This window comes from Mauremys mutica, chromosome 3, assembly GCF_020497125.1.
Source record: "Mauremys mutica isolate MM-2020 ecotype Southern chromosome 3, ASM2049712v1, whole genome shotgun sequence".
Taxonomy (NCBI): domain Eukaryota; kingdom Metazoa; phylum Chordata; order Testudines; family Geoemydidae; genus Mauremys; species Mauremys mutica.
Window position 1 is genome coordinate 207,211,231 of NC_059074.1, and position 24,736 is coordinate 207,235,966.

The following is a 24,736-nucleotide window of genomic DNA, read 5'->3' on the forward strand; positions in this document are numbered from 1 at the left end:
GCTTCAGCTGCTCTTGTAGCTTTATTCCCTGTTTAAGAAATTGGACGGAGACCTCTCGGTCAGTGGGTGGGGATGCTGGTGTATTTTAAAAATCAGTTGCCCATGGGATCGCAGGAAGGTGATGGAGAAGACAAAGGCCCTTTCTATATGGCAAAATGTTTGGTCTTTTAACTGCATTTACTATCTGACATCTGGTTACAGCGCTTGGCTCCTGAACTGGCTAGAGCAGGGCTTTATTTCGTAGGGAATGTCTGCACTGCAGTTATGAGGTGTGACTGCAGCTTGTGTAGCCATATACCTAAACCAGTTTTAATCTTTAGTTGGATACTGAGAGCAGTGAAGCCACCATAGCATGGGTCTCAGCGTGCACTGTACAAGACCTGGGGCCCTTGGTAATTACGCAGGCAGCTAGCTTGTGCTGAAGCCTCGGACACTGCAGCTTTTCTGCTCCAGAACCTGAGCTAGCTAATGTTAGCTTGGGTCTGTCTCCATGAGCCGCTGTTACGCCCATGATTGTGGTGTAGACGTACCCATAGGGTAGCGGGTATCTTAACCATGTTACAGAAATCTACAGAAATGGATCTGTAGTGTAGGCAGGTTGTTTGACACCTCTACAGTCAACACAATTCAGCACATCAGCAGTGCTTTTTCTGACACAACTGTGTTAGCTTGTCTGTTTCTTCCCCTCTGTACAGTGGTGTTTGTATCAATGCATGCTGGGAAATTCTGTGTAACTATTGCATATTGCCTCAGTTGCTGCGCAAGAAGCAGTGGATGTGTGGGTGTTCTCCACGCAGCACAGTGTATTTTGGAATGGCTTCCTACATAGGGATGACCTGGGAGACAGAGGAATGGCTAAGCTGTCTGCACAGATGTTGATTTTGGGGTCCTGTCTACTCAGTGGAGTAGGCTGAGACCCAATTCATGGCCTAAGAGTTATGTTACAGCCCTGGTCACGAACAGAGTTGAAATACAGTCCAGAGACATGGTTAGAAACCATTTGTTCACCATACTTATGTATCTATGTGTGGACATGAGCTGTGTGTTGTCAACTATGTTATAAACTCCCTCTGGGGAAAAAAAACAAACACCACTAGAGCAGGTGGGTTTAAAGAGCATAGAAACGAAGAGCAGGTGTCTGGGAGCAAAGAGGCTTCCTTTGGCACTGCTGCAGTTCCCCATGAGAGCCACTAGATGTCAACAGGTTCCTTTAAGCAGTTTCTTGAGAAGAAAGACCCTCAATAATGGCATTTTAATAGTTAAGCCATTAAACAACAGTGAACACTGTGGGTACTGTAAAGTCCTGTTAGAGTACAGACTTGCAGACACAGCCAAAACTTCCTCTCGTGCCCTCTGAACTAGAGAACCTGTGTTATTGCTTTTCCATGCCACATTAACGAGGCAGATGACTACCTGGCTCAGCTGCCAAAGTGCAAGCTGCCAACCTGACTCTTCCTTGTTTAAAGGTGACCCAGAACGCCGCTGAGCATTGGCTAAACAAACTCAGTATGGAGCTACTCCATCTGTGTGTTAAATACTTGCACTGAAATCTTCTTTCTTTGAGAAAAGCATGATAAGCGAATCAGCCCCTCTGTTCTGAGTCATTCATGCAATGACACAATTGACAGAAACTAAAGGGGTACTGTATTGTAAATAGTGTGTGTATGGTACAAATGCAGTGAGAGGGTAGGGTGATAAGTCACATGTTTCCAGGAAACAGAATTCAGGTGTTTGGAATCTATCCTAGAATGGCAGGAATCCTAGGTAGCTCATCCCTTTGAGAACTCCACCTCCGCTGTTGGCTACAAGAGAAGGAAAAAACAAACATATGCTAATCTCCTCAATGGAGAGAGAAGAATAAAGTGCCCTCTGCACACAGCACTTCCCTGGCAAAGTACTCCTAAAGTTATTAGACAGTTACTAACCACCAGGTGACCTCACCTAAAGCTCTCCTTGCGTTGTATATTTCTAGCAATTTTAAATGTATAGTAAATAATCATACAACTTTTTTGTTCTGCAGTGAACTTTGGGTTTGTCACCCAATATGAATAGGGGTGAGGAGAAGGCTGTATGTTTGCCTGTGCTTTTATAAATTAGAATATATTTCTGAATCTGCATGTCATGAAGTCTCTTTATAGCACCGTTGTTCAGAGCACCACTTATATTAATCTTCATCTAAATTGAATGTCTCAGGGTAAAAAGTTGCTTCCTTGGAAGGTCTCTTTGGAATTGTGTCTTTAAATGTAAGAGTGTCAAATTCTGACTGAATTAAACTGTGTCACATTCTCCCCACCCCCATCAACAGGACCTTCTCCTGGCAGCAGCTTATGTTTATGATGCTCAATATAATAGAAACATTCCATTTGAAACCTCACCGCAAGCAGTCAGGTAAGAAAACACTCTAACATCCAGTACAACAATATTCTGTGTGAAGAATTAAAATATTTAACTGGGAAACTATCTTCACTTAATTGGGATGAGGGGGATGCTGGATACAAAGAAAATTTGGATTTAAATCAAGTTAATTTATTCACTAAAGCTCGGCTTCCACAAATGTTTATGCACATGCTTAATCTAGTAGCAAAGAATGTAGGCTATGCTGATATTTTTAGCACGCTAGCTGGAATGCAGGTAGTGCGCATCTGTTTTCCCGAGCTGAGGAGATGCTGTCCGCTCCAGTGGTGACATAGCTTAAGGGGAAGGGCTAGTTATAAAGAAGAGGCAACTTTACCAAGTTTTTGTGTTTAACATTTTATTCTGAAACTGAATTGAAGAACACAGGTCCTGAGTCTTACCTGTCCTCTGAACAGTTAGGAAGTTTCCAATATACACAAGAACTTGGCTAAATGAACTAGCTCGCTCAGGAAAGTGCTTTACAGGGACAATTCTTACAAAATCTCAGCAAATAACTGGTTTTTTTTGTGTGACTTAATGAGGCCTTGCAAGATGGAATGGGTTCCCTAGGGAGGTGGTGGAACCTCCCTCCTTAGAGGTTTTTAAAGACCTGGCTTGACAAAGACCTGGCTGGGATGATTTAGTTGGGGTTGGTCCTGCTTTGAGCAGGGGGAGGGACTAGATGACCTCCTGAGGTCTCTTCCTACCCTGATATTCTAGGATTCCATGCAGATTGTATGTGTCCCAGTAGTCTTTGGGTCAGTGGTGGGTCGCATGTGGCCCAGGGCTGCTGGTTGCCCACCACTGCTTTGGGTGTTCACGGGCTACCATTGTGTACTGTCGGAAGTCCTAACCTACTTCTGTTGGATTGGAAGGGCTTGTATTCTTTTCCCCGCTGTAAATTTGCTGTATCAATGCACATGTACTAGTGCCTTAACTCTTAATCTCTGTGGTTTGCCTCCCCAGACTTTACTATCTCTATAACCATTGGACTATGCAAGCAGCCACCTACTTCTTTATCTTTGTAGACCTTTTCCTTGCTGTGTTTGAAGATCCTGCTGTGTACCCATTCCCTTTCTTGGTAAGCATTTGGGTAAAAGGAACAACAGCTTTGTTCTGTTGATGGATGGAGAAAGTTCATGTCTTCTATAATACTCCAGTTTGTCGTATAAAGGAGTATTTCTCTGCTTGCATTCAGTAGAGGAGGCTACTGGATTTTTTGTTTGTTTGTTTTTATAGTAATATCAGTGATCCCTGGTACTGCTGAATTAATCTAATCTTCAGAACTCTATGGGAGCATAGCAAATATAATCCTGTGCAAACAAGGAATGGCTCTCTCATCAATGTGTGCAAGCCCTGTTAATGGTGCTGAGTGCTGTGCATCCATCAGCAGTACCATGGAGTGCCCCTCCGCTCCACCACCAGGTTCAAAACATTGTTGGCTCACTTTCAGTATTCTCTGCTTTCTGCCATGCTTCCCCCTATGCACAGAACATCTTCCTGAGCTGGTTGCAAGGCCACTAATCTCGCCTCATTCCTCTCCCTCCTGGAGATGCACTTTATCCTGCAAACTCTTCAAGAAACTGGCCAGTGAAGACACTTAACTATTTTATTCCTTTATTTTAAACAAATGTCTGTCTTCCCTCACACTGTGTGCCTAGCCGTTTTTGAGTAACTAGTCTTCTATTAATTCTGGCCTAACGCCCTTTCTGCGGTCCTGTCACGTCCAAGGTTGGCTTGTGGCAGGGATTATGTCTCGAGCTGCATTGTGAGATGCTTGTCAACACTAAATAATAATCTTAATGGTGCGCTATCTGCTCGGGGTTCTTGTGTATTACATCAGGGAGGGCAGTGTGGCCTAAGGGATAGAGCAATTAGACTGGGACTTCAGAGACCTGGTATCTGTCCCAGCTTGGTCATTGTTGGGCAACTTGGAGAAAGTCACTTCCCCTCTCTGTAAACTGGGGATAATGATACTGGGCCTCCTTTTGTAAGGTGCTTTGAGATCTATGGATGAAAAGTTCTCTAGAAGAGCTAGGGGTTCTATTTCCAGAATAGAATTCCATACTGCACTGGCATCATATACCTTGACAGACATCCGTCCCAAATCCTGCATACGTGAAAATCTACGAGCTCCCTAAGATGCCACCCTAATTAAATTCCTAGTGTTACACGAGAAGCACCAAAAAATTAGTGGCCAACATTGAATAGGTGACTTTTTTTTTTTCTTTTTACAGTGAAAGACAGTTTAAAAAAAAAAAGCTCAATCAACAGCAAATTCCCAGTGAAAACCACTCTGATACCTCCTCCTCTCCGTTTTTCTTGTTACTCCCTCTGGCTCACTGTCTGAACTTGTCTGGTGGCAGGTAGAGAATAATGCAGCTAAAGAGACGATATTGGGGCAGTCTAGCAAGACAGTTGTTTTGGCTTAAACTTTTTGTCCTCCCTTTGCAGGCCACCTCGCTGGTGGAAGTATTGTGCCTTTTGGTGTTCTTCAGCCGACTGGTGCACTTTGCCAAAGTCACCCCTCGCAATGTGTTTTGGAAGGATACAAAGAATATCTGCATCATGATAGCAATACTGGTGAGTTACAGCCGTGGTCACTGTGACGTGAAGGAATTAGGTGTGCGAAGCTAGATCTTCTGTAGACTTCCACTTCCATTGTGACAAGGATTGTGTGAAATGATGGGGCTGGTTGATAGCCAGGTCTACAAACAGCCTGTTCTTCCCATTTGTACAGCTCCAATGTGTCCCCCTCTTCTCTTAATAGATCAGTTTCAGAGCATGACTTACAACAGAGGCACAGTTTCTGGAATTCTGTTGAAAGAAAATGTGGCAAGAGCAATTTTTTTTTTATTATATGTGCATTGTCAGTCTTGATGTCATAACATGGTCTAATCTACTGAAACTTGCATCTCCTGTAGGAGATAACACTACCTCATGAAACTGTGGTCTCTTAATTATCAAAGAGCAGGTCCCTGTGTTACAATGAGTGGTAGACCAAACCCTTTCCTGTGAATTGTTGCTGCTCTTTCTTCCACAGGTGACCTTAATTGACCTGATTATATATGGGGCACTTAAAATCTCGAACATAAACAGCATTAGATGGTCAAGATTCCTGAGGCCCATTTTCTTAATAAACTTTGCAGAAAGTCGCCAGGTAAGCAACACTTGGTCATCACACGAATGGGTTTGGGTGGTGGTTGTCTGAAGTTGCCTGCTGATATCTTGGAGTAAGAGCATTTGACAGAGTGGCTGTAAGAGAGCCTTCTACGGAAGCCAATGAGAGTCTATGGCTTTTTTCTTTTTTTTTTTTCCTTACCGTGTCTGCCAAGGCTCTCTTCAAAGATACCCTTGTGGTTGGTCAGCATGAGCATTATTGGGTGTGTGCAAACACACCCCTCTTTCCCTTTGGTGTGAATCCAAAATGCTTCTAGAGCTTCATTGTCCCCAACGATCAAGCTCTTGGTGTCTGGCTGTGGCAGAGCAGAGGGAGTGTGACACAGAACTCTTGTGTTCTGTGCTGTGACAGAGGGAGAATAGGGTGCATATCGGCAGGGTTTCTCTCCTGCACTGAGTGAAGATCTCTTTGACAGCCAAGCGAGAAGAAAGTGACTCCTGCAGGCAGCAGTTCCATGGCTTTGGAATGGTGGAAATAATGGAGAATTGCAAGTAGCTTCAAAAGTGTGTGTGTGTGTGTGTGTGTGTGTGTGATATCCTTCTGCCTATGCAGTGACTTACCTAATCACAGCTGGCTCTGCGGACAGAATTGAAAAGCTTCTGGCTGGAACCTGAATCTTTGCATGGTCCCAACTTCTTTGGGGTCAGTTCACTTTGTCTGGATTCTTAATTTAAGTTCATGTGCTAATTATTCTTCCCTAACCTTGCTTCTGTTGCCTGCTCTGCTCATTTGTCAAAAATTACTTGTTTCTAGAACCCTTCTAGGCGAACGAGATCACAGCTGTGCTAATTACGTTGTCATCTCAACTGCATAGGCTGCCCAGACTTCGCTTGTTCACTCCTGTGTCATGAACAGACTGGATCACTGCCTTGACAATCAAGGCACCCCCTTTTGAAGTGGGGAGACAGCAGATTCTTAAAATGAGAGCATGGGACCGGCAGCCTGGAGTTACAGGTTCTAATCCCAGTTCTGCCTCTGAGTTACCATGTGATCTCAAATTGTCTGGCTGTGTAAATATGGACAATACCTACTTGGTAGGGATTTGGAGGGTTGTCCAAGATTTGTTGACACAGCTCTTCCTCCTCAGGCAGTGCAGGTGGATTGCTACTGTAGAGCAGTACTGAAGCCAGGCTGTCTGTCTGTGGAGGCTTATTAGTGTGGCAGTGACTAACGTGGAAGAAAGGGCTTCAGGGACTTGACGGGCAGTGGTGACTGCCACATGTGAATAGTAGGACCAGGGGAGCTAGCATCTTAAAACTTGGCCTGTTCTGTTCAGCTTCTTGAACTGTGCCCATCACCATGGTATCTGAGTACTCTCTAACCAGCAAAATGGCAGATGGGATTATTTCTTCTAACGTGCACTTTGCACATAGCATTGCATTTCCAACTATACATACAAAATGATGGGGTCTAAATTAGCTGTTACCGCTAAGAAAGATCTTGGAGTCAAAAAAGCTAACAAGGTTGGGAGCCAGTATGAAAGGGATGGATAATAAAAGAAGAATATCATAACACCACTATACAAATTCATGGTACACCCATATTTTGAATACTTCCTGCAGTTCTGGTTGCCCCATATAAAAAAAGACCTTAGAAGTAGAAAAGGTGCAGAGAAGGGCAACAAAAATGATTAGGGGTATGGAACAGCTTCCACATGAGGAGAGGTTAAATAGACTGGGACTGTTCGGCTTAGAAAAGAGATGACTGAGGGAGGGATGTCCTAGAGGTCTGTAAAATCATGAATGGTGTGGAGAAAGTGAGGGCAGTGGATATTTACCCCTTCACGTAGCACACGAACCAGGGGTCACCCAATAACATATATTTAGCAGGTTTAAAGGAAACATAAGGAAGTACTTCTTCAATCAACACAGTCAACTCGTGGAACTCACTGCCAGGGGATGTTGTGAAGGCCAAAAGTATAACTGGGTTAAAAGAACTAGGGCCATCAATGACTATTAACATAGATGATCAGGGACACAACCTCATGCTCTGGGTGTACCTAAACCTCTGACTGCCAGAAGCTGAGTGTACAAGTGGAGATAGATCACTTGATAATTGCCCTGTTCTGTTGTCTCTGGCCACTGTCAGAAGTCAGGCTAGGCCACATGCACCATTGGTCTGACCCGCAAGGCCAGTCTTATAACTTAACATCTGTCTTGTGTGGTCCCGTCTCCATTCCTCTCTCCCCCAAGGGAAATCTCCATGTTTTTGTGTAATCTTTCATCCCGCCTACTCTGATTTAGAATACAGCTCAGTTCAGCTGTGGCTCATGAAGTGACCTACACATGGTTAATGTTGAACAACTCTTCCTCTGCCTGCCAGGAAGCTGTTGGGTGAGAGGCCGACTTGCTTTATGAGCTTGGCGTATTTAGTGTCTTAGAGGAGGCTTTGTCTACACTAGCACTTTTGTCGGTCACGGAAGTGGTGGTGGTGGGGAAATGTAAGTTTCACTGACAAAAGTACCAGTGTGGACAGTGTTATGCTGGTGGGAGAGCTCTCTCCCGCCGGCATAGAGTGGCTACACGGGAGACCTTAGAGCAGCACAGCTGCCCCGCTGTAAGACGTGTTGTGTAGACATAGCCTTACGCACTTGTCTGTGCCATAATACAGGCATCTGGGTAAAAGCTTTTCTAAGAGTTGTATGGAGCAATGACTTTCGTGAGGATGAGTTTAAAGTTGATGCAGTCCAAGACCTTTTGATGACTGACTGGCAGAGTCTGACAATGTTTGTTCGACTTCAGCGACTGAATTGTGCATGGGAACATCTTTGGGCGGGTGTGAGATGAGAACTGTTGCTTCCCCTTTTCAACAGGGTGTGTCTGCTGTACATAGGTGGGGACTCCTCTTCTGTCTCTTGGGGACAGGGGAAGAAGGCCCTGGTATCTTCCCAGGCTCTGCCTACATGAGATGCCATGCAGATTGTGCATGCTCAGTTGGCCAACAAGCCCATGGAACCCAGAGAAGACTCGTCCATGGCAGTGCTTGTCTATACCAAGTGTGAAGTTGTCTAATACTGCTAGTAGAAATGTGTTGGCTCATAAGTTTCCTGTCATGTGGCATTTTCCTGGTGGAACATACCCTTACAGCAGACTGTGCCGATCTTCCTAGGATCATTGCCCCCTCCTTACTTACGCACTTCATACACAGTAAAATAGCTAACAATATTATTAATTAAATCATTGTCATGGGACACCTGGGGCATTACCTCATTGAAACAAATGAGACATTGCGGGGCCTCTCAAAGCTATTTTCTCAGGCTGCCTGAAGACTCAGGCAGATATTGTTGCACCAGCTTATGCTTGGTTCATCTTTGGATGCTGGAAGGCTCCCTTTGTAAACATAAGGGCTAGAGACTTAGCTTTGACGTTCTGGGGATCAAGATGGCATCCTCCAAGAACCAGGCAGCCAATCTGGCTTGGCCAGGCCCAGTTTGGGCCCTAGAGGAACAGGTTGTGTAAAGACCACAGAGTGGAGTTTACTGTTGGGCATCGTTAATTGGTGGCTAGATCACTTTCTGTCAATGGAAAGAATGCCTGTCTCCTGCTCTGCCTGATCATGGGGGAGGAGGCGCTACAAACTCCGGTGTGAAAGCCATGGGGAAAGCTGACGCAGTTCATTTTCTAAATGCTCCCTGTTGTCTTGGCAGATCCGGAGAGTGTTCCGCAGTATACGAAACACACTGCCAGAGATCACATACGTCTTCCTGCTCTTCATGTTCAGCGTCCTCATGTTCTCTCTCATGGCTCTGAAGCTGTTCGGTGACAGGTGAGAGCACTTTTCGTTCTGGAGTTCCCTGTGTGGTGGGTTTCAAGCTTTGGATCCAAGGGAATCTGCCAGCTCCAAATCCTGCAGATGATGAAGTATGGCGGGGGTTCCAGAACTGCTGAGCAACCATGACTGGCTTTATCATCTGTGGGTATTGGGTACTTCCAAAAAATAAGGCCATAGGGAGTCTGACTGCAGTGTCAACCACCCTGCAATAGCTGTGTGTCAGTGACTTGGTATCTGTGTGTGTAATTTCATGGTGCCTCTTCCTTTTCAGGAATCTCCGGACAGTGGAAGGATCTCCATATTTTACAAACTACCTAGAAATCGTATTTGATCTGTATGTGCTGGTGACGACAGCCAACAGCCCTGACGTCATGTACGTACCCAGCCTGGCATCTGCAGAGCAATCTAGGTGCAGCAACCTATCTTTGGGCAGCCGGGAAGCGCAGCATAGCGCATAGAACTGGAGCAGCAGTCTAGAGTCCAATCCAGAGCTCGCTGCAGTAGAAGGAAAGACATGCAGAGTCTGTCACCATATTTAACGTAAAAGGATTTCTCTGTTTTCTGGGTCTTTAAATCACAGATGATATAATCTAGGCAATGAGGAAGTCTCAAACAGCACAGTACTTGTAACAGCCTCTGGGCACTGTGTGATTTGACTGGCTTGGATGGACTCTGCATGTGGGGAGGTGGGAGCATTTAGCCTTGTCCTGATGGTGAGTGGCCTGACTTGCCCCTCGCCCTGTAACCTGTACCGCAGTGGGGACTATCATCACCTCTAGGCAGCACCCAAACCCTGGTGAGGGTTTTGTGGCTTTTTAGCCTTTTAATTCAGAGTTGCATTTACCAGTGAGAGTATTTCTTTCTCTCTCTCTCTCTCTCTCTCTCTCTTCCCTCCCCCACACCAGGAGCTGCATTCATTGAACCAATAGCCTTGGGAACAAGAGAGCTGGAGAGGACAGCAGCATGGGGTGTCTGTCCTCTGCTGTCCACCCAAAGGCCAAATTCTATACTCCCCTTATCCACGTTATTAGCAGTTGCAAATGAGCACCCGTGGGAAGAATTTTGACTCGGAGAACATGCGGCTTGTGATTCTTATGGTGTGATTGACTTGCTGAATTTCAGACTGACCTGTTCCAACGCTGCTTTCAGTCTCATGCCTATAAGGTGCAATGTATCCTGAGACAGCCTTTTGGAAGCTGTCCCAGAGGTTTTGTTGCTATATATGAATCCCGGCTTTCACTATAAAATGACTAAAGCCACTCTCGCCCCATCTAGGATGCCGGCGTTTGACTTCAGTTGGTGGTATTCCCTGTTCTTCATAACCTATGTAGTAATCAACACCTACCTCTTCATGTCTGTCTTCCTGGCTGTTGTGTACAACAATTACAGGAAACATTTAAAGGTAAAGTGTGCGAGGAAGAGCATCTCCTGAACTGGGCATAGCAATAACATGACTCTACCCATCTCTGCATGGAGTGTTCTGCTTTAACAACATCTGTTTCCTCCTCTGGTCCTCCGAGTCGCAAGTGTTTGTGAATCCAGTGCAGACTGCTTTGTGGAGTGAGTCCGACTCCCAGCAGTAGGCCACCAAATCAGTGGGACAGTGATTTTTGTGCTAACCAAAACCCCACTTGATGTTTTCTATCTAGTAACCCTTCTTACGGCACAGCTGTAAGGTGCTGGCATTATGGCAAATCTCCTGTTACAGCCTAGTAGTGGGGTTGTGCTGCAACATTGTTCAGTGGTGGGGGCAGAGAGAGGGGAGAGACCCACAGAGCATCTGTGAGGAAAGTCTCCTCGAGGCAACGTCCCACAGCCAGCCACTCATCCTTTCCAGGGGACAGCACGACTAATTGGTTGCTGATTCTGAACCATCCTTTAGAGCTGTTTAATGAGGTTTCCATATGTCACTTAATGGTTCTACTAGCACCCAGAGACCCCATGGCATTAGGCTCAGTATAAACATGGCCCTGTCCTGAAGAGCTTACAGTCAAAGAAGACCAGGTGGGGAGAAGAGGGAAGCTCTCTAGGCAGGGCCTGTCCCCCTGTTCTGTGCCTGTCTGCCCAGCGCCTTGTACCACGGGGTCCTGGCCCATGCCTGGGGCTCATGGCTGCTTCTTATTTTTATTGCACTAATACACAATACAGAATGACTTAATGCTGCTAGTGCCACAACCACCACTTGTTTTGAATTCTCACAGTAAATGCCTGGTGTGTGCGCTCATCAATAGACTGGGTGCAGTCCTCTTTGCACACTGTTCCTGCTAAACATTAGGAAAACCTCCCTTCCAGAATGTCTCTACCTGGAAGATAGCTGCCACCCAGCAGCAACTCTGCATAGTGTGTGTTTGCTCTGTAACATACCCTTAAGGCACTGGCAGGAGGACAAAGCAGAGGATGCAATATTCAATCAGAGTGGCGTAGATCTTCCCTCTTCCAGTAGCACCCACTACATTTTGGGGTAAATGAGGACACGATAAGCATGTCTAGTGCCTGCCATTAAAGGGCTAATGCTAAAAGTTCCACTGACCTTTCATAAACAGACTAACCTTCCTCTCTTGTACACAAGGTCTCCTGCCAAATGCACTAACAGGAGGCCACAAAAACCATCCCTGCATGCTGTCTGTTGGGCAGACTGCCTAGCGGAGGTAGGAAGTTGGCTGCCTCTTCTGCCCAAATTCCGGGAGCTTGCTGTTGGCAGGATCATCTCCCATCTGTGTACCACAGAAATCAGACGGGTAGCTGCCACTTTCCGAGGCCTCACTTGTTAGTGTTGATGTGATGTCTAAATCGATTCCCTCCTCTTCTCTTCTACTCCAGCTTGAGGGCCTTCCAGTCCATAATAAAGCCCTTGTGACTCACCCCTCCATGCTGTTCATTACATACCAACACTCTTCCCACTCCCCCAGTTGCACACCATCCTTCAAGGCCTAGTATAAGCCATCTAGGTTTTTAACCTGTTAAGAGGTGTCCCATGGGAGCAAACTGTTGCTATGGATCCCACCTTGATATGTCTGGGAAGTTTTTGATAGACTGAGCAGGAAATAGGGGCTAGTGACCACTCTACAGCGGAGGACAGGGCAGGACTTTCCTGGTAGCCTGCTGCAACTGCTCCACAGCTGGCCAGATGAGTCACTCTTGACTATTGGTCATTCTCTGCTTCTCTGGCTGAATGGAGCATTGTCAGCTGGGAACTTTTGCTCTCGGTTCATTTCCTGTAGAGTCCTCCTTGGCAGTCTAGTATAGACATGCAAGAACAAATCTGGCATTCATGAATATCCCAAAACTACATTAAGTTTAAAAATAAGTGTGAGATGGGAGGGAAATAAACCCACCCTCTGGGTATCTGAAATCCATTGTCTCCTCCAGAATGAGATCCGCAAACTTGCTTACATGAAGCGTCACAAGATGATAGAAGCCTTCAACATCCTAAAGGTCAAGGAGGGCACAGAGTATGTTGTTCAAGAAGCCCAGTGGAAGGAACTCGTCAAACTAGTGGCCCCAGATATCAGCACTTCCCATCGAGAGCTCCTGTTGAGAGTATCCGATGAGGAACAAAAAGGTTATGTAGGTGAGTAGCAGTAAACCAACGCTTGTTGGGGAGGCATTACTGAAGTAGGGGAGGACCTTTTGGCTTAAGCAGTGAGATGTATATTTTCAATGTACCATATGTAACCAACCTGAAGTGAATGCTGAAAATCTACCCATCCGGTCACTTGGCTTTGTGTGACTGGTGACACTCTCAACCAGGCATATCCTGCTACCTCACTTATCTAAGCTTGTAGCATTCAGTTTCTTTTCACACATTCTTAGGCCACTTTGTTTCCATGCACAGAGTGTCTTGGAGCCTTCATGACCTCAAATTTAAAACTCCTACATGATAAATGTGTAGGAGACTCTCCAAAGATGTTTGGCATAAAAAAATTCTTTCCATACAGATGAGGAAATCTGATTTTTGCCATGGCTTTATCAGGGATATAAATTCTCCTGCCGCCAGGCATGAGCCAGACTCTCAGTGAAGGGGGTTAAGAAAATAACCTGTGATGGGGGGGAAGTTTTCCTGCTGTGGGGTTTCTCGTGCCTTCCTCTTGAGCATCTTGTTCTACCCACTACTAGAGACAGGATTTTGGGAAAGATGGAGCTCTTATCTGATGCAGTCTGGAAATTCCTTTGCACTTTAAATGTGCTTCCAGATTTCCAGCCTCTGTCTAGGAACAAACCTACAAGGGGGGGCTACTAAAAAGCCAGCATTTATTTGTCAGCAAATTCCTCAGTTATCACCTGTTAAATAGAAAAATGTTATTTGCAACCACTTACGTTAATGAATAGTGATTGCTTAACTGTGGATGTGTGATCTGACCACTACGTGTTTGCCTAAAGATTGGCCGCCTTGATGAGGTTTAAAATTTTCGCAAGTAAGGAGTGAAATGAGTCCTATAGATGTGATTTCTTTCTTTCTCTCTTCCCTCCCTCCGCCCCCCCCCAGCAAGTCTCTTTACAACTTCATGCCACAGCTCCCTGCACAGGTGAAGAGGGCTCCTAGCTAGTATGAAGCTAGCATGGCTGAAGGAAGCTCCTTTTGTGCCTGGGGGGTCGAGTCCTGTGTGTTCTCTGTGTGTTGCAGTGTGCGTGTGGGCAGAGTGAAGTACAGTACTGCTTTTTCACATAAGGCCTGTATTTCTGCAAATATGAAATGCTGCCATTTATTATGCATGTAGGCTAATTGGCATCTTTCCTGTCCACAACAGACAAAAAATCTTTTGTGCGTCTGGCAGACCTTCTGAACATCCAGGTGATTGCAATGAGGATACAAACCCACCCCCTGGAACACTGGATGCCCCATGTGTATAACTCAGCAGTGAGCCTATTCATACGTAGCATGGTTCAACACAAGTAAGTCTGTCTCTGCCCTCACAATGAGCATCTCATAATGATGCTGCAAAGCAGCATTTACCTCTGGACAAGTGTTCACCTGGATGGCAGGCTGGAAAATGCCAGCCCTGCGAGGGGAATGCTACAGGTGGGATTTTTTTCAGAAGTGCGCAGTCTTAGCATAACTCTGCTCCCACTTGAGTCAACGGGAGTTTGATCCTTAACTTGAGTAGGAGTTAGACCAATGCTGAATGCTACTGAAAACCCCCGTCTTCACGTTCCAGTCCCTTTAACTCAGTCGTGCTATAAGCACTGAATGATATCACAAGTATTCTACAGCAGATCTGCTGTATGTTCTGGCTTGAAAATAAAGTCTTGCTCAAAAGGAGTCTGAATTCAGGTATGAAAACCTATAATAACCCAGCAGTCTCTGTAGTAAAGTGGTATTGCGCTCCGTTTCACCGACCTCTATTAAATTGGAATCAAGAGCTAATTTAGGGCTCAATCTGATGTTTAATTTTCTCCAATTCCTTTCTACTCTTCTGGGCATCTCACATCTATTTATGAGCGCTGTTTGATTTGATGCAGACTGAACTTCCAACATCACTGAAAGCTAGATCTTGTCAACAACTGAATATACACACTTGCAGTAACTGGCTTCTCAGATATAAGGTTAAGTTACATCAGCTCTCCTAAATTCTCCATCAGGAAAAAGGCTGTTTAAACTGAAACACTGGCTGATATATGGCAAAGCTGGTTTTGTAACTGGGAAATGGGGATGTGGATGGGAGGGTTGTGAGGCTTTCTTGGAACATCCAGAACTGTGTCTCGCCTTGTTACCTCTCTGCCTCAGCATCAAAGAAATCTGCTGGTGCTAAACTTTGACAGCTCCCTGCCATTCCCAGTTTAACTGGCTCCATAGATTCCTCAGGACTCTGCCAGGCTTAACTTTGCCTTGCAGGTTAGGCCTTGGTGTGTATCGGTTCCGAAACTGGAGAAGTGTCTCCCTGCAACATCCAGTCCCGTCGCTGGACACTCACAAATTAGCAAGTTCACTGTCTCCTTAGAGACTGTGTACATACTAGCTTGCTTGATTTAACCAGGAATTCACACTTTGCTTAATATAACAGCACTGATTTGTGCTTATGATAAAACAAGAAGTTGTTTAACCGAGAACTGAAAGGAAGACTAAGCAACACTAAAAGCAGAAATGGTTACAAATATGACAGATGTATAACACTCTTCAAGTCACTAAAACTTAACCGGCTACAATCCTTGACTAAGATGATAAAGCTATCTAAGGCACCCGTTCAGCAGCACCCACCCGCATGGTAGGGGATCCACCATTCATGGATACAAAGAATGCTGGCCTCCTAAGTGATGGATAACAGAAACATCTTTTTGCTTCTCCTGATATTCACCAGAGTCAGGATGGATCACTGGGGTGCAGATGGGAGTGTGTTTCCATGCTGATTTCAGAACCTCCTATTAATTTGTTCTTCCTGTTTTTATCTCTGATGCAAATGAACTGCCCATTGAACATGGTCATGCCAGAGACAGTTCCCATTAGAGATGGAGGTAACTGTCCTTCCTCTTGTCTGGAAGAAAACCTGGTTTTCTGTTTGTTTGTTTGTTTGATCAGACTTTAAAGCATAGTATCAGCAAGCATCTGTAATTCCTTATCTAATGTTTAATATATGTATTTTGCAATGATATTAATCACTAGTGTGCCTGGCTTTCATTTGAAATCTTAAACAACATTCAGAACTACACAACAGTGCGGCTCTCTCTGCCAGTTTGCACTGAAGGGCTCTTAAGGTCACAGGGGAGTCTTCTGAGGGATATTTTATATATTTTAAACCTTCATAGGCAGGAGCAAACAAACTCTTTCTTTTTTTATTTTTCCCTCCCACTTCTTGCAGGGGCTTTGTTTGGACTTACGATGTAATCATTCTAATAAACGCCGTATTCATTGCTTTGGATGAGGAAAACCCCTTGATTTCCTATGCAGAGTGGGTTTTCCTGTCTTTATATATCCTTGAGATCCTCCTGAAAGTGTATACTTATGAACCCAGGGCATTCTTTGCAAAGACCCAGTTCTGGAACTGGTAAGTAGGGCGCTGAGTTGCGGTGGTTTGAGGGCAGAGGGGATATAGGAAGAATGTCTTGCAACTTTCTTCTCTTTGCAGCCAAAGACACTTTTTACATTCAGCCTCTTACTCGAATTAGATTCTTCTTGTAAAAACAACCAGCACTAGATTAGTAAAGTTCATACTTGCATAACCAGCATATAACTAAAGCGATTGCCAATGTGAGATGGCAAGATAAATGCTCTAAACTCAAACTGGAGTACAAGATGAGAAAACTGGACTGGTTTCTTGGTACCAGAGTGGGGGCGGGGGGGGGGGGGTGGCTTGCCTTTAAAAAGGAATGTACATTTTCAACAATTGGGTTTGTGCTGCTTTTTTTAATACTACTGCAGGAAGGTCTGGAAGTGGGGTGATAGCTCTTGTGTGTACCCTCTTTGCCCTAAAAATATTGGGACTGTCAAGCCTTGGCTGTCACTGACTTGCTGGCAGACCCATTGGGGCTTGTAGGTATAAGAGCTTTATCAGACTTTAAATCAAAAGTGGGGTGGGACTTAAATACCTGTTAATAGAAACAGCCCTTAGTTCCAACAGTCAATACAAGAATCCCCTCACCCCTCTCATTAGCTGGGTGGTTCTCCCCCTGTGATACTGGAACCTACTAGTTTTCCAGTTGTCCAGAGACTTGTAGCACAGACTGGGCCTGAAATTCTAATGTAAACAAAGTAGTAAAGAACATTCTAGGTCTCTTATCCACTGCAAAGCAGCAATAACCAAAGAAGCGTAAGCCATTCTCCCCCCACCCCCACCCCACACACACACACCTTGCAGGTCATCTTTGCAAACCATATGTCCAATGTAGAAACTTTGCTTAGTCCTGGATGGCTGTTTCAGTGCATGAAGTAACACAAGGAGCCTTGACTGGGTCTGGGGCTGCTGTGCTAGGTGTTCTGTACAAACTCAGAATAAAATACAGTCCCTGCCCCAAAGAGGTCACAGTCCAGCCGTTTAGGGCCCAAACCTGCAAACGCTTCAGCACATGAATAGTTCCTCTGGCTTGGTAGGAATCCTTGTGTGCTTAACTTTAAGCACACGTTTGAGTGTTTGCAGATGAAGGCCTTGTATTGTGTCCATCACTATTAATATCTAAATGCCTGCACTGCACTTCCATGTGCAATAGAATTATCTGTGTAATAGAATTCTTTCCATCAACACTAGGTTTGATACCTCCATCATTATCGCTGCTCTAATAGCTACGATTCTCAATGCTTCACTTAAATCAGGTAAGAACAGCATTATGCTTTAAACCTTCTGTGGCATTAGCAGGCTGTTAATTTCTCAGGCACTTGTAGCTTATGTGGTGGGCTTTTTGTTTTTCTTTTAGATTTATCTCCTAATATTACTCTCAACTCATGGTTTCCATTGAAACTTATGAAGAATTCTGCATGTTTTTGGGGAAGGGGGAAGTATAAAAAAACTTAAACAACAATCGGGGGAAGAATGAACCCATAATCTGTACCCTTTCAGTAGGTAACATTGTTTAGATTACAACATAGTTTTTGTTCGTTCCAGCTATGTATGTAATAGCGATGAAAGGTATCCATTTAAATTAAATACTACCTCTTATGTTGGAGGGGGGCAGAAACAAACCCCTTTGTTTTATTTTGGGTTTTGAAATACAAACCACCCATCCCTGTCAGAATCTGAAGTGTCATGTACCAGAATTGTGCACACATCTTTGAGGATGATAGAAATAGAACATCTTGTGATGCACAACCATCTCAGGGCTCTGTCTCATTCTGCTATTGTACTGTGACTGATGGGGGACACTTTCTGTGCTTTGCCTAGTGATTTAATTAGCCTTTGTCTTAAGCAAACAGGGAAGTATTGGAGATCATGTATGCTAAAAGCTGCTGGTGCTGCTTTCTTCCTCAGCAAGTCAATACAATAGCCAGCAAGTGCTGGATATTGTCTTCATACTGAGAGTCCTCCGTCTCATCAGGATTGTGGATAGCATTCAAAGGTAAAGAATGTAATGGGGCTGCAGCCCTCTACCACTGCATTGAGCTGATCCAGAGGCTGGCAGGGGACCGGGTCTCCCAGCCAGCTAACATCTGCTCAGCTGAGTAGATCGAGCCCTTGGTGACACACACAAGCAATACTGGTGTAGCTGGCTGTATCCATGCTGCCCTATGGCTTTACAAGGGCTGCACAGCTTTACAAAGGGGTTTTGATACCAGTGTAGTCAGTCTCATTCCCATATGGGAATAAGTTGTACTAGAATAAGGCACCTTTATCCTGGCATAAACTCTGTCCTTGCTAAAGGATTTTACCACTACGTTGGTGACACATCATCTCCAGCCCAACAAAGTTTGTACCAATGGAACTCAAGTGTAGACCAGGCTTAAGGGCCGCTAGCAGCTCTCTTCTCAAACAGGAATAAGCCCCACCACTCACTCAGACACCTAAGCGAGAGCCCACTAGAGCAGACCAAGCACTGCCCCTGTGAAGTGGGGAAGCCACACAAGGCTGCCCAGCAGCGGGCAGGCAGGCAGGCAGACGGTGTTAAACAGGATCAAGCCTACACCCCAGCCCCATTCTGCATTAATGTGGGACAGTGGCAGAGAAATGGCACCAACAACCAGCAGAGGCAAATGGGCCAGTGATCTCTGAGATCTGCCACCACTTTTCTCTCTCTCATGCCCCTGCAAAACAAAATGGTGCCTCTTTGAACAATGGAGTCCCCTAACTATCAGGAATTCCTGGAATATCTCTTTAAATAAATGTCTGAACCTGCGGGGGGTCTCATGAATTGTCTTGTTCTAGATTCCGGGTCATCATGAATACGCTCATAAACATTGTGCCGACGATGCTGACCTTTGGTGGGCTGGCTCTGGTAAGCACCCTGGACACTAACTCTGAAGTGCAGCAGTTCCTGCTGTAGCATGACCTTGTCTTCCTTAGAATTCCGATTTTATCTTCAAAAGGCAAACTATAAAGCTTCAGAGCGGTCACTCTCAGGCCAGAGTCAAGGCTGCATGTGTGGACCTGAATATTTTCAGGATTATTTATGCATAAAGCTATTTAGCAGGATCTGGTTCTCCCTAGCTGCCAGTTCAGGATATATAATATTCTGCTTGATGCTGCAGTGCTTTTCTCCCCTCCCCCCCACCCCCAAAATAATAAAATTAGATGATAAATTGGAAAAACCCACCTCCATCAACTTAGATTCCAGTTCAAAGTTCTTCTCCCTCTGTGCTTAGTTTATTTGTAAACCTTGTATAGAATCACTACTTCCTGGACTGAGTCTCTGTTAATCTTCTAGTACCAGCCATCCTCAAAAAGGGTCTTGGAGAGAAGCCACAGTTGGCTCAAGTGGCCCAGTATTTAGGTACAGAATCTGGGAAGTGCATTGGGGAATGTGCATTGGGGAATTTGATAGTGGAATCCTAGCTGCTTCTGTACTCTGCTGGGTAAAGCTGTCATGTGACATTCCCATCTCTCTCCCTAGGTGGTTTACTACATGTTTGCTATCATCGGCATGGAACTATTCCAGGGGAAAATCCAGTTCTTTCCCAGGAATTCCACTGCCCATCATGCCCTGGAGTGCGGAAACCCTGCCTTAAAAGATTCTCTGTTTGCTCGAGCCAAATACTGCAAGAACAACTTCAATGACATCACATCTTCATTCGTTGTTCTGATGGAGCTAACTGTCGTCAATCAGTGGCATGATATCCTTTCCGTATCTATAACACAGGGTCCGATCCAGAGCCCACAGAAGTCAATGGAAAAACACCCCCACACCATTGACTTCAATGGGGTCAAAATGGAGAAAGAAATGAGCTCTTAATTCCCTTCAGTAAAGTTTTTAACTAGGAAGTGTCACCAAGGGAAGCTCAAATGTGTCTTGTCTTGTCGTCATCCTGACTGTCCCAAGCAGGGTGTTCTCAGCAGGGAGATGTTCCCTATCTGTCCTAGTCCTTAACTTTATACTTCTTGCCAATGGGTTTGCCCTGGTCACTCATCAGGCTGCCAAGCTGTACTTCATTGCCTTCCACATTGTGGTGGTGATCATGATCATAAAGTAAGTTCAGTGACATTTCCATCTGTTTGCGGGCGGGGAAGCAAGGGGCTGAGAGCCACAGCAGGCTGAAGGCCTGAGGTAATATGTTCATGAGGCTCTTACTGCCTGGTGGCTGCAGCTCTGCTTTGTGGTTGGGATGATACGCTTGGGCTCTGGGTTACGGTGGTTTCCCTGCAAATGCCTCCCGCTGATGGATGCATGAAGAGGTACTGAGACGGGGGACACCTTACTGATGAAAAGGGCGATTTCTCCTCCTTAGAAGATGAAACAGACACGTCAGGAAGGAAGGCAGGATTGTGTCTCCCCCGTGGAGGAAGGATTGGGGATGCTTTGGGGAGGGGAGAGGCAGCAAGCCCTAAATGAGTCTCATGGACAACAGCACTTAACTCTGTAAAGTGCTGCTTGGGGCTGGAATCTTAAAGAATAAGAATTAAACTGTCTAGCTGCAAATCTAACTGGGACTCTGCGGGTTCCTCCATCCCTGTTCAGTGCCAGGCCATGAAGACATGTTGGGAGGGGAGGGGGGTTGTCTTTGGCAAATAGCAAGGGTTATCTATTGCTCTGGGGGCATTTCCACGGTATGTAGGCACTGAGAGATGTGTACTGATGGGCCATGAATTCCACAGTCTGCTATGGCAGAAATCCATTAATAATGCGCGGGCTTGTTCTGCAAAAACATTGGGCATGTTACTAATAAAAGGCAGGATTATACAAACAGCATGTCTTTCCCCTCCCGCCCCCTTCAGTATTCTCATAGCATTTATCCTAGAAGCTTTCTTTGTGGAGTACTCCCTGGAAAAGAGCGAAGTAGAAACTGCCATTGAGAGGAAAATTCAAGAGCTGGGAGTAGGAATCCAAGAGTAAGTAAACTACAGGGGAAAGGTGGTACTTTGGGGGTGGGTCTCTCAACACCTCCAGTTACTGATGGAAAGTGTAATGGGATTGTCCTTAGTGATCTGCACCTGAGAAATACAAGAGTTGAGGCATCTGATCTAGGTTTCCAGAGTCTCCTGGGTGAGTTCAGTTCCATTTCGTAGCCTCCCCACCATTGTGGTGATCAGATGCCTTTGAAAAGGAACAGGTGACTCTTCTGCATAGGCTCTCTTACCTACACTCCTCCCCTTTCTCTCACATTCCCTCCCGCGCGCACAGATCCGTTGCCTGCCTTTGGCAGAGAGGGGTGTTCAGGGAGCTACTTTAGTGAAATCAGTAAAACAGCCTCGGGCTGCTCTAGATACTGTATTCAGAGACAGTCCGGTTTCCCCCATTAGACAGGCTGCAGTGGGCATCTGGGCTCTGATTGAAGGTGTGATGTTAGTTCCTTTAACCCTAGCCTAGAACATGGCTTGGGCAGAGGAGTGTGAACTCAGGCAGCTGACTTGTCCCATAAGGGGCTAACAGCTAAAATGAGACCTTCTCTGGACAGACGTCTCTGCTAATTCCCAGTCGCGGGGTGGGAGGCAGACAGGCACCTGCTCCTTGCTGTAAGAGGCCGGCATTTCACTGACCCGTTGAAAGTCTGTCAATAGCAGCAGTTGGTCGTATGTTAGAATGGGAAAAGGTTGCTTTCTCCTTCTCCCTTCTCTCCTGACAGAGGTGTGGGGGTTCTGCTCCTGCATCGCAGGGTCTGCTCCATTGATTCTGAGCCATGCTCCACTTTGCATGCAGAGCGACCTTTGGGGGAGGGACTGCTGGGGCTCCAAGCCCCAATAGCAAGAGCCTGGGAGAGCCAGTCCAGTCCATGGACTTGTGGAGAGCACTGGAGTGCATTTTTAAGTGGCTTCATAGGGATATATTTTTTTTATTTAAAGGGAAGAACTACGTGATGGTAAACTAATAGACAACATGGAAACCAGTGAGAATGACCTTGGAGGGGAAGAAATAACCAAGAAAAAGTCTAAAGGGCTGATGTTTAAAATAGCTTCTAAAAGTAAGTCCATTCCCAAAGGCTCTTCTCTGGGGAACAAATCCACTGCTGAATTCTCTGCTTGTCTGTCAAGTCTCTCTTGAGATTACAAATATTCCAGGGTGGTGAACTGCAGCTGGAAGACCCCTGGGGCTGGCAAACAGATTTACTGAATTGCTGTGAATTGGCATGAATCGGCCCACAGCAATGAGTCAGTGAGTGCGCCCTCACAGGCTATTGTGGGGTGTGTGTTAGGTGCAGTGTGCCTCTACCTAACTGAGCCCCTCTCCAATAGCCTACTCGTGCACAGTCGCCATTACAGGATGGCATGTTAACTTGACCATTTAAAAAAGAAAGCTTAGTGGGACTCTAGGAGAAGCCACTTCTGGTGAGATGAGCTGTTCAAAACCTTAATTCTCCCCTGATCGCCTCAAACACAGATTTCCAGGGCACTCCAGGTCCCAAGGCAGGGAGGGGAGCCACCCTGCATTGGGGTGGCAGGGGAAGCTGATATAGGTGTAGCTGTCTCTCTGCAGCTAAAACCCACCTAGAGACTTCATCAAAATCCCCTTTAAATGGCAGCCTGGGATCAAGGAGTCTCTTTAGGAATATTTCCAACCCTCAGATATCTTCTCGTCCATGAAGTATGATGGGCACTGGCAGTGCTTAATTTTTGCCGGGGCTCTTGGCTTGGCAGTTCATAGCCCCGGCAACTCTATGCTTGCTGCGTCAGTTATGAAAGTAAAAAATTGTTTGAGCCCCCAGCACCTCTTTCATCTGAGCACGCCCACGTTTGTGATTAAATATGGCACCATCAGGCCCAACAGCCAATCCGAATGTATTTTGGGGCTTTTGGCATCCCCAGTCAGATTCTAATAGTGTTTATGCTGTTTTTATTATAGCACTTTCTTTGTCAAGCTTCTGGGCTTTACAGCACGAGCTCGTTGCCTGCAGTAGCTACTTACACAAGGAACAGTCTTGGTGGTTCAGCTTCTCCAGATGTTAGGAAGCCTCTTTGTTGCTGCTTTCTCCTTGTATCCACTTCACTTTTATCCTGGCTGAGGCTCTTTGGTAACTCTTTGCAACTCTTACCACTTGGTTTAATGCTCATCCTTCCCTCCCAGAAACTCTCTCCCTGTATCTTGGCTGTTTCCTAGTGAATCCAGTTGAAGCTCACTATAAGCCTGGAGTCCCTGTTTTAACACACAAACTGATTGAAAGCCTGAGTCTAGAGGCCTCATATGGAGCTCCCTACTTCTTCAAGTGTTCTATCAAAACTGCTTCATTTAAAAAAAAAATCCCTTGAAAGGGCAGCAGTTAATGAAAACTGTTTGCTTTTTCACTGTGGATTTGTTCAGGATGTTCAAATAGTTATTGGACGAAGTACTAGAAAATGTGTTGTAGGGACCAGTCCTACAGAGGGAGGTTCTCACATGTATGTTTTTACATTGGTAAATAACACATGCTGATTGAAAGAGCTGCCTTTGTTTGTTGGGGGATGTAAACCGGCAGGGTAGACACCTCAGTGACTTGTCACCCAGTGAGGAACAGATCACCAAAATGACTCGACCACTCAGCCTTTGAGCATAAAGTAAATCAAGGGACTAGCTAACTAGCCTAGGTCAGTATAGAAACCAATGTATTTTTTTTCTTTTCTCAGGGTACAGGACAGTTGATGCTTTGCTTCAGCGTATGTTTGAGGCAGAGATACTACCAGAAGATGATGGGCCATCAGTGGAAGAAATCTTAAACCTCTCCCCTACTGATCTTTACCCAAAGAATCCCACCTTTGACAGCGCTGCATAGTGTGGAGAACAGAAGGGAACAGAAGTGGAAACACTAGCTGTCTCTCTTACTTCTTAAGAGATCTCTGCTCTGACTCCAGCTCATACAACTTTGGCACTGTCATGTACAAGATCCTTAGAGTTTTAGAGCAAGTCTGCACAATGATGCTCTTCTGCACATTTGACGGGTTATATTTAAAGTGGCAGCAAACTGGTCGCACGCTGGGTCAGATTTGGTCAGTTTTACCGGGAGTAAAAGTCCACAGAAATCCTGGAAAGGAAAGTATTTCCTAAAGGGAAAGCTCATGGAGTGTTAAGAAAAGTGTGTATCTTACTTAGAGATCATGCTACCTAAAACTATTGTAGCATTACATATATTGTTTAAAACTCTGACCTTGTTAAGGAATATTTAGCTACTTATAACTGGAAACTTTCTAGTACAGTGACTTTAGATGCATTACCAGTCAAGACTATGGATAAATGTGTAAGCTAAAATAAAAATGATACAAGAGGCAGTTTGGCACAAAGCTACTATTTCGTGTGCTATTTCACTCGCCCTTGCCAGGACCTGTGTTCAAAGGGCTAATTAACCATGGCAGCTAAGTGGGGGGTGGGCAGAGGTTGCCTAGTACCTTAACGTTTCTTAGCTGCTAATAT

The 24,736-nt window shown here is 45.3% G+C and overlaps 1 protein-coding gene across 2 annotated transcripts in view; it reads left to right on the top strand.

Moving 5' to 3' along the window:
- The window catches only part of LOC123367349 (two pore calcium channel protein 1-like), a 30,904-nt gene extending 6,313 nt beyond the window's left edge, over window positions 1–24,591 (top strand). For both annotated transcript variants that reach the window (XM_045011527.1, XM_045011528.1), the window contains exons 2-19: window positions 2,306–2,388; window positions 3,361–3,475; window positions 4,849–4,977; window positions 5,438–5,554; window positions 9,222–9,340; window positions 9,618–9,719; window positions 10,622–10,748; window positions 12,716–12,917; window positions 14,095–14,239; window positions 16,141–16,326; window positions 17,524–17,588; window positions 18,241–18,328; window positions 19,132–19,201; window positions 19,817–20,036; window positions 20,299–20,389; window positions 21,136–21,249; window positions 22,201–22,319; window positions 23,956–24,591. In XM_045011527.1, the coding sequence (XP_044867462.1) occupies window positions 2,306–2,388; window positions 3,361–3,475; window positions 4,849–4,977; window positions 5,438–5,554; window positions 9,222–9,340; window positions 9,618–9,719; window positions 10,622–10,748; window positions 12,716–12,917; window positions 14,095–14,239; window positions 16,141–16,326; window positions 17,524–17,588; window positions 18,241–18,328; window positions 19,132–19,201; window positions 19,817–20,036; window positions 20,299–20,389; window positions 21,136–21,249; window positions 22,201–22,319; window positions 23,956–24,101 (2,238 nt within the window). In that variant the 3' untranslated portion in view covers window positions 24,102–24,591. The remainder of the gene's footprint in view (window positions 1–2,305; window positions 2,389–3,360; window positions 3,476–4,848; window positions 4,978–5,437; window positions 5,555–9,221; window positions 9,341–9,617; window positions 9,720–10,621; window positions 10,749–12,715; window positions 12,918–14,094; window positions 14,240–16,140; window positions 16,327–17,523; window positions 17,589–18,240; window positions 18,329–19,131; window positions 19,202–19,816; window positions 20,037–20,298; window positions 20,390–21,135; window positions 21,250–22,200; window positions 22,320–23,955) is intronic.
- The last annotated feature ends 145 nt before the right edge of the window (window positions 24,592–24,736 follow it).